This window comes from Nothoprocta perdicaria, unplaced genomic scaffold (genome assembly GCF_003342845.1).
Source record: "Nothoprocta perdicaria isolate Ctin4 unplaced genomic scaffold, notPer1 scaffold_399, whole genome shotgun sequence".
Taxonomy (NCBI): Eukaryota; Metazoa; Chordata; class Aves; order Tinamiformes; family Tinamidae; genus Nothoprocta; species Nothoprocta perdicaria.
In genome coordinates, this window is record NW_020455642.1 from 284,913 (window position 1) to 294,642 (window position 9,730).

The 9,730-nt window shown below is 45.2% G+C and overlaps 1 protein-coding gene across 1 annotated transcript in view; it reads left to right on the forward strand.

Annotated features, from left to right (window-relative positions):
• MYO9A (myosin IXA) overlaps positions 1 to 9,730 on the forward strand; it is a 120,075-nt gene that overhangs the window by 18,921 nt on the left and 91,424 nt on the right. Inside the window, exon 2 of the mRNA XM_026045105.1 lies at positions 4,796 to 4,890. Coding sequence (XP_025900890.1) covers positions 4,796 to 4,890 — 95 coding nt within the window. The remainder of the gene's footprint in view (positions 1 to 4,795; positions 4,891 to 9,730) is intronic.

Here is a 9,730-nt window from a genome sequence, read left to right on the forward strand (position 1 = left end):
TCATTAGGTTTTATGGATGTAGCTCTTTGAAACGAATGCCCCCAGCGTTACGCTGCTGTCTGCTTGCCATCTCATTCAGGCCCTGACCTTTTTTGAGGCCGTGTGTTGGCTGTAAACTTAGGTCATCTTCCCACTTCCTTGCCTTTCCCAACGTGCCAGGGCTTGGACTGTTTTGGCATCGAGCTGGACTCATTCCATAGCTTTCTCGTCTAAAATTAAGCTATTTTTTGTCTGTCACATATGTAAGAGCAACTAAATCTTTTGCTAGGCCCAGGCCCTTCAGTCTCCGCAAAAATATCTCAGTGGAATAAACGATGTCAGTTACTTTTTCCCTCAAGGAGTATAGCTGCAAACACAGCTTGGAGAGGTTTATTTGGGAAATGTTCTGCTGGGGAGCCTGGAGGTGAAGGTCTGTGCCTTTTCCTGGTGCTTTCCTTGCAGACGTTGTCTCCTCTTGGCATGCGGGCTCACCAGGTGCCATTGCTATGTGGGGCTGAATTGGTGCCGTGGTTCCCTAGGTGGGGTGAGATGAACATCGGTGTGGTGAGGAAAGAGGAGGAAAAAATAGATGGGTATTGAATGTGTCCACTTTCTTGGTGAGTTTGACTCGCTGACCCCCAGAGTATAAATACCTCAAGGGAGGCAGTGAGGAGGAGGAGGCTGGCCTCTTTTCAGTGGTGGCCAGCGACAGGACTAGAGGAAACGGCCAAAAACTGAAGCACCAAAAGCTCCACAGGAATTTAAAGAGACATTTCTTATCAGTGGGGGTAACAGAGCSCTGGAACAGGCTGCCCAGGGAGGCTGTGGCGTCTCCTTCTCTGGAGATGTTCCAAACCTACCTGGATGCAGCCCTGTGCCACATGCTCTAGGTGACCCTGCATGAGCAGGGGAGTTGGACTAGGTGACCTCTGAGGTTCCTTCCAACCTTAGGCATTYTGTGATGGTCCTGCTTGAGAACACAGACTTGGAGGACTTGATGATCAGCTTAGAAGTCAATCCAGTTCAGCACCACTTTAATGCTAGAAAGTCTTATGACTTTTGGAAAACCCTGGTTTCTGAGCGTTCGTTGCTGCCAGTCTCAATGTGCCTTGTGAATCAGCTCGCCCCAAGGCATTTAGCTCCCAGCCCCTTCCTCAGGAGCCGTCCCTGYGGGCACAAGTGCCGTGGGAGGTGACAGGAATGGAGCTGCCACTATCTCTGCATTCACCATGCTCTGAGCTGTTGAATCATCAGCCACCAGCTCAGAGGGCCGTGCTGCTCACACAGAGGAGGGTATTGAATTTGCTTCCTTCCAAACGTTGAGCCCTGGCCAGTAAAAGCTTTGGTCTCCCTAAGAATTTCAGGAATGCTGTTACGGCGTTTTTCCGTCGAGCGCTTGCAGCTTCGAATCAATGAGCTGGTAAAATGCACTAATATGAACAGAATGTAATTTTAGTGAAATAGTTATGATTCATTTTTTTTGTGTTTTCCAAGGCCAAGCCATCTCTATTATGCGCTATCACGGTTGGCTTTAGAAGGACGTGGCGTTCTGTTCGAGTCCGTGTACTCTAGACAAGCCTAAATGGAAGGAAAGAGCCTATTTTATAGCCTGATAGCTCCGTGCAAGAAACACAGTGAATAAAACAAACAAAAATGTGTTAAGTTGTCTCAAGTTAAACATCAGATATTCCTTGAGCTACTTGTTGGCTCTTTATCAGTGTGCCTTTGCCATGGAGTTGGTTTAAATTTTAACAAGGCATGAATCGAAGCGCTTTTGCATTTACAGAAAGAGTAAGGAAAATGCATGGATGGCTGATGTTGTGTGTTATGGTTTCCGTAGGCTGTGGGGCTAGAAGATATACTGGTCTGGCATGCTAATCTGGAGYAAGCCAAAGCAGCTCATTCCTTTAAAAAAAAAAAGGACCTGAGGCCCTCCCTAAATTTCCCACTCTTGTCCTCAAAAAAATGTTGCCCTTTATCYGCTCCAGCTGCTCCCAGATGGGGAGCTCAAGGAGCACAGGAGAGATTTGAAGACCTATTTCCACCTGTGGGGTAGCGGATGAGGTTCCTCCTTCCTCAGGGATGGAGATATGGTGTTTTTTCTCTCCTCTCCCTTCATTTCTGAACCTTAAAATGCTCCTGAGGTTTTTGGTGGTTTAAATTCTTTAATAATATGAAAGGGTGATTGAAGTTGGGTTGCTTTCTCTCTGGTCTGAAGAAGTCCATGGTTGTTGCTGACTCATCTGCACTCAAGCAAACGGCATCACCTGGTTGTGTTCAGTCCTGCTGCAAAGAACTGCTCCTAGTAATTAGTATTATTAAGTACATTACCATCTGGTAAGCTGCAAATATAGAATTACTCTCCTRAGATTACTGGTGTTTGGAGAACCCAAGGCAATGTGTGAGCTCGTGTTGAATGTAAACATATTCTGCTTGTGAGTTTAGTGCCGCATCTCCGTACGCGGAGCCGTTAAGAAGAAACTAAGTAAATCCTCTGCAGTTGTTAAGATRGCGCTCGTGCATTTTCATGTGATATTTGTGGGGAAAGAGTGCCTGGAATACGTTTAAGGCGGTCATAGGAAACCCCAGGAGAATTCACCTAGGCTTTTCTCATTGCCTACTCATCTCTCTCGTCTTCATGTTCCATCCCTGTTCTTCCATTCCTGCTGGTGCTTGGAGCCTAAGGACAGGGCTACGCCACCTCTTCCACCTGAATCCTGCCCTTCCTGGCCCATGGAGCTGAGCCTCAGGAGGAAAAGCAATTGCTTTAAAGAACTGAGGTATAAGGAATATGCATATCCGGGGCCCTAGGGGTTGGAAAGAGGAGGCTCTGGAGGCCAGGTAGGACATTGAGCCAAGCAGGTGGACTTGAGAGAAGAGGTGCATGGGTTGGCAGCAGATGGTTAGCAGTTAGGCCTAGCTTTGCTGGGGATGGGACTGTAAAGCATCACTCCAGGAGGAGTGGATGGAGTGGGCTGTAAATCAGCAGGAGAATTCATGGCTTGGATGTTCGCCTGTAGGAATAAGCCACAGAAAGGGGCTCGATGTCCTCGGGAGGGGAAGAGGAGGCATGGAAAACCATCAGGTGTGGGCATGTCTCTGGCTTGGCAATTTCGGAGGGGGATAAGCAGATAACAAGCATGGGCGGCCTAAAACCATTTYGGAATTCTCTGTGGGAATGCTGCTCAGCTGTGTGTTTGACACAAGCGCCGTGCTCTGAGTGCAGGTACGACTTGCTCGTTCGGTAGCTTCATCGTACTGCCGGACTCGTTTCCGTCAACTGAAGCAGATCTGCAGTGCAACGCCTTGAATTTAAACAAATTTGGGCATTCAAATAAGAGAAAAATCCGTCGGTCTCCTCCGAGGAAATCGCCTTCCAGCCAGAGGCAGCGCCCCGTGTGACAAGCCGTGCTGCTTCCCACCTCGGGGATTTGTCTGCACCAGAGATGGGGAGACAGGGACTGCAGGTGGGGAARGTTGTGGCCGTGAGTCGGAGCTGACTCTGCTGCTTTCCGGCCCTTCCTTGGGCTTCACCCAACCCTCCTCCATGGGCAGGCCTGCAGTTCACTGCCAGGCCCCGCTTGTTGGGACAACCATCCTCATCCTCTTCCCCCAGCGGGCTGGACCGGGGTGACAGCCTGTGCCTACGTGTAGCTACATGAAGTTCCCGGGGGAAGAGAAAAGTAGAAGTGAGCACCGAGGGACATGGCGGGATGTGTAAAGGGAACGGTACCAGCTACCTTTGGGGAAGGCTTCCTTGGGGGTGACGTTTCTTCTCCTTTGGACCGCAAAACAAAAGCGGAAAAGGCCATTTGAAAAGCTTGGGATTGCAAACGCTAAACCTCTTTTCCATCTTTTCTGAAAAGTAGCTGAGTGGGAGATAACTCTTTTGGGAGCTAGGACCTCCGTTCTGATATTTGGTCTCAGCCCAGCAGGTGTTTGCAATTGTAATTGGGTGCACGTACACAGGCAGCTTTGGGAAATTATCTTGCATGTGGTTGCTTTGAATGAGGTTTGGATTGGGAGAAAAGYTACAAGATTATCAAGATGGATTAAAGAAATGAAGCACTAACCATACCTAGCAGATTGACTTGTCCTGTCTGTGGGAACAGGATTTTTCAAATGCCCTGGGCACAACTGGGAATTCCAGATTTCGGGTGAGCAGCTTTGAGATGCGACGCTCAGAGATTTCGTCCAGCTCCTTCATTCAGAGATTGCTTTTAAAGAGCAGTCGCAGACTGTCCGTGTTAGGTTCATTAAATAAAATAAAATGTATTTCCAAATTAGTATTAATTAAATTATTCCAATTTGGGGAAAAATTACAGCAAAAAAAAAAGTGTTTGAAATCCTGAATATCCTATAGGTTAGGTGAGCATCACATATTATCCTGTCTGACATCTGAGCAGCCTTCAAAGCGTTTTCTTTCATTTCATACCTAATTAAAAAGCAGCTTCCTTTAGCTTATTAAAAGTTGGAGTCTTGTTGAAGCAATGTACTTCTATATTTATTTGCATGAATAAAATATAGGCCTTAATGTAGAATGTAAAGTTTAAAATATTAAATGTCTCTAGTATAACTAATGCGTTATTTTTAAGCGGTGTTTATCCTTCCTTCAGGCACATCACCCTGCAAATCAACGTGGTCCCCAGAGGTCTATCATGTTGTTTTGTAGACCATTTGACTGACTTTCCCCACTTTTTTTTTTTCCTTTTCCTCTTAATTACCTACTGAGGGCAAACTTGGGCTGTGCCTGCAGGGAAGGCATGGTGGTGGCCTTCCCAGTCTAAYGATGGCATCTCTCTCTCTCCCTTAACAGGCTTTTGGCAACGCCAAAACAGCACACAACAACAACTCGAGCCGCTTCGGCAAGTTCATCCAAGTGAATTATCAGGAGACGGGCACCGTGCGCGGGTAAGTGCAATCCCACCTGGAATTTCATGTTTAGCAGTAGTGTTCTTCCTTACACAGGGATGCTAAGTGATTTATAGAAATGTAAAAGAAAAAAAAAAACACACACACAAGAAACATAATGTTTTGGGAAATATTCAGGCCAAAAAGATCAAGCAAAGCATTATGTTTTATGTGTGTGTTTTTTTTTTTTTTTTTTCCATTTCTATAAATCGTTTGGAAATGTTGTCATTATCCGTGCTGCAAATGGAAACACGAAAACACCCGAGCTCGCTTCAACCCAGCCCGGCCAGCGTGTGCTCGGATCCCAGCTGCCTGCATCTTCGAGGATGGGGAGCATCCGGCTCGGGATCCGGCTGCTGGGCTGCTCCAGCTCACGCGCTCCTGATTTAACCATCACGCGCTCGTCGTTTATCCATCCGTCTCCCATTAATCATGATGTCACCCGCATAATTAAGCGGAAATGTGTCTTTTCTTCTGCAAACAGCCGCCCCGGCGGCAGAAGAGACCTCTTTAGCCTGGGAGCAGAAGGGCACAAGCAGCAGCAAGCCGAGCTCCCTTGAGATGCAAACATTGTGGTGGTCAGACACTGGGACACGGGAGTCCAAAGAGACTAAAAATCTCCATCCGTGAAGGAACCAAGAACTTGTCAGGCAACTCAGGATGTTGTGCAGTCTGAAGTTTGGTTTCAGTTGTGTTTTGAGTAAGGCCTTGGACAAGATGACCTCCAAAGGTTCTTTTCAGCCTAATTATTGCATAAATCTCTCTGAGAAAGTGGCAGAGGCGGCTGCTTTGGAGGTTGGAGGATGGTGCAGTTGCTTTCGGCCACTGTAGGAGAGGTTTCAAAGCTGTTGGTGGTGGGTTGGGAGAATATCAGAGGTTTTACCACAACCAGGACTAAGTGCTTGAGCAGTTTGCAGGTGGGACCTTGTTCAAGAAAAGCACAGTGAAGGACAGAAGGTAGAAAAGCAGGAAAACAGTAATGATGAGATGTTCTACGGATTTCTAGATTAGAGATTTTAAGGGCTGTTAATGGTGGAGAGGGGCTGGTTGTGCTTCTCTACCTGTGGCTAAAACTTGCTGTGGCCAAACCAGAGGGTTAAGGGGAGCTGCATGACCTCCTTGCTTGGAGCTTGCAAAGACCTATAGGTAGTGATGCATTTCCTGTAGGTAGATGCTCCTTTTCCCTGGGCAAAAGGCTGCTTCAGGTGCCCATGTGCTGCTCCTGGGAGCTCACTGTGTCACCGCTCCTCATGTCTCCTTGCTTGTGTCACACCTAGAACCCACCGCGCTGTCCCCATGGTGTCCGAGGAGCCCCTCATTTCCATCATGGGCCTCCACCTTACCCGTTGTAATTTCTCTCCAGCTCCCCAAAAACTCCAGGGCAATGCAGCTGAAATTGCTGATCAGAAAGCAATTGCTAAGCAGAAAGCACCGTGGATGGGCTTAACCAAGCTGGGCTTTCCTTGCAGCTTGCTTCCATGTCGGGATATCACTTAAGCTCGCTGTAAATGAGCAAGAGCTACGTTAGCTCTGCAAATATAGTAGCAAAATAAAGTGCCCAAGTGGCTTTCTAGKGGCTGCGTTATTTCTGCAGCTGAGATGTCCCTCGCTGCGACTTGTGGCTATTTTTAGTGAGCTCCTTTAAGATCTTTTTTCTTATTTTTCAGCAGAGCAGCATTGCACAAATACCTATAATTATTTTTCCCTGCTTCTTCCCTTGCGTATGGGTTTGAATAGTCTGTAGACCTTTCACCTCGCAACTGKTTTTTTTTTCACTGATGATTATTTTTTATCATTAAAATTGCTCAGCAGTTCAGTTATATAAGGATAAGCCTCTGTTTTTAAATACTCAAGCGTCAGGTAGCAGGAATCCAACAAATGCCTTAACAGCATGCTATATATATTGCATTTACATTGGCTATACTTTGTCGTGGTATGTTGCCCTCCTGTAGTGGCCTCTACTGCTGTTTGCAGATCTCGGCCAGCTATCTTTGTATTAGTGTCTTCTGGCTCTAGAAATAAGAGGAATATCCTCTTTTCTTTAAAAATGTGATTGTCTGGTCTTTTATTGCATGGTGTGGGGTGTCTGTGCTTTGCTGGGAGCCTGAAGCGCTGCCCCGCTGGCAGTAAAAAGACCTTTTTTAAAAGCTGTGAGCTCCCTCCTTGGGGGATGAGAATAAAATACTGCAGTTCCRTAACCTTAAAAAGAACTTCACAGGTCATTTTAAGAAAAGAGAAAAAAAAAAAAGAGAGAGAGAGAGAGAGAAAAGGGAAGAAAAGAAAGAGAAAAAAGCTTTGCCTTGGTTGCAAGTGCTTTGAGCCTGGCTACCTGAAGGAAGGATCTCTCCGTGTGGTGCATACGTTTGCTGTGCTACACGTAGCTGCAGTTTGGGATCCCCMATCAGAAATTTGCACTCTTCCTAGGCTGGAAATAGCAGCTGCATATTTGATTACAAACTGAGTACAAACCAGAACTTGAAGAGAATATAAACTTCAGATATGCAATAGCCGAGATATTTAGCAGTAGCCAACCCCACCCCATGAAATTAAGCCTTTGAAGATGTGCTCCAGGTTGATGGGGCATGAGCAATGGGTGCGTTGAAGTGCGTTCCCATGAGACTTTGAGTTTATTAAGTCCTGTTCAACGATAAGTGACTTCTGGAGAACGGGCTCTGCAAACTCCCTGTAAGATGATCAAAAGCCTCAACATCTTAAACGCTTCATGAAACGGCAGAAGAGCCAGATGGGAGACATTTAATTAAAAAGCAACAGTGCAGAAGTATAATGTTGAATTTGTGCACCTGTATCACAAATACCATGAGTTAGCACTTTCCAGCATGTTGGGCTTGGGTGCTTTGCATGTTGGCCTGGGCATATTGAGTTCGTCCTCAAATTTGAGGTGATGCTACTGGTTTGCTAACCATGGGTTCCGGAGCATGGCTAGCATAGCACTGTGCTCGTAACTCGTGGAGTTTCTTTACTGTTAAACTTGTGAATAATGAAAAGACAAATTTTATATAGTTAAGTAATTTATGTAATTGGCAACAGTGGAAAGGCATTTGGGGATGTCTACTGCTTATTTTAGTTTCTCTTTCCACTATCCTGTTATAAGAGTGTCTTTCTTGGGACATTTGTTCATTTTGATCTTTGCACCAAGCAAGGAGTATCTTTCTGGAACAGCATTTTGATTGGATCTACCAAAAGAAAAAGGTAGTTGGCCCTGCTTTAAATAGGGGGTGTAACCATATCATATGACTGTCATTGACTGTCATTAAAGACAACCTTTTTTTTTTTTTTTTTTTTTTTTTTTTTGCATATAACGAGAACAGAAATTATAGGGAAAAGGATTAAATGTCAAGAGCGATGGACTTGATCCAGACTGTCTAATAGTGGTGTGCTGAACTGCTGCCTGAGTGGGATTGGGACATTCGAATACCTTTTCCCTACCCCAGTCACGCACTGAGTCTATTCTGATTTTTATTATTTGACCTAAAAAGTTGTCAAATATGAATTTAGGTGAGAAGGGGCAGGCAAAGGAGCCTTTTTGGAGAGGATCATCCAAGTCTGTTGGTGCACCTTAGGAGCAGTGCTACTACTGCTTTGCTCAGGCTTGATGTCCCTCTCTTTATTCTTCTGACACATGTAGAGCATGTCTACATTGACAGAGCATGTCTACATTGGGGCTGTCCCAAAAACTTTTAGGGCACATCCGAGTGACCTCCCTGAGAGAAGGGAAGACCTGCCGTGAACGCAAGCCATGAGGAGGTCTGGTTCCCCAGCTGGAGATCTTAATGAAGACGTAGACATAGAGGCATCGCGTTGTCCCACAGTGTCCAAAATTAATGGGATTTTCAGACTTGAACATGCTACTTAATAGAGTTGTTGAAACCATGTGTCTGCTGAAGTTATGGCCGTGTGGTTGGACCTCGAGGGCTGCTTTTGTGTTTCAAGTTGCATCATCAAAGATGACAGCTACAACTCCAGGCTCTAAATCCCGATCGTTACCACTGCAGGAAGAAAAGAAAGATAAATCTTGTTCTAGCTGGAAAAGCTTTGTATTAAGATGTAAATTAAGCATTTTTATTATGAAGGCTACTGGGATGAAATGTCAGCTCCAGTAACTTGTGCAATTATATTTTTCAAGCGTAGTCACAATTTAATACGCCAAGTTTTTATTGAAAAGCGGCCATTCTGGCAGGGGGGAGTGATAATTTGGATACTGATTCTGCAGCTAAGTTTTCCTTTGCAAACTTGTGCACCCAGATGTATTTCRTGTTGAAGCAGGATCTGATCATGCACAACCCTTGCTCTGCAAGTGATTTTATTTTGCTGGCTTTGGATTAAATASGTATCATGGATTCGTAGTTTCTGTCAAAATTTCCCCTGTGCTCCCTGCCCATAGGCTAGCTCATCTGAGATCATGTTTTTCATATCCAAGTTAGTTTTGGCTTTGTATCAAACCCCAGAAACCTCAAAAGCCAAGCATAATATTGGGCTTGTTCTGCCTAGGAAGAAATTTATATAACTAAGTGAAACAAGGCTGAAGCTTTTTTTTTTTTTTTTTTTTTTTAAAAACACTATGTTTTGTGACTGAAAAAAACCCAATGTGCATGGGCTAGTATTTTTTTTTTTTTTTTAAATACCAAAATGACCTAAATTGTGACTACTATGCTTCTGTCTTTGCCCTTCTGTGGGTTTCTGCACCTCATACTTTTCTGTTATTCTGCTTATCTGACCAAAGGAAGAGCTGGTTTAGCAAGCTGAACAGGCAATCAAAGGAATAAAGAGCTGAGCTAGATCCCCGGGATTCCTGCTGTAGAGTTAAGCTGGCCGTGGAGCA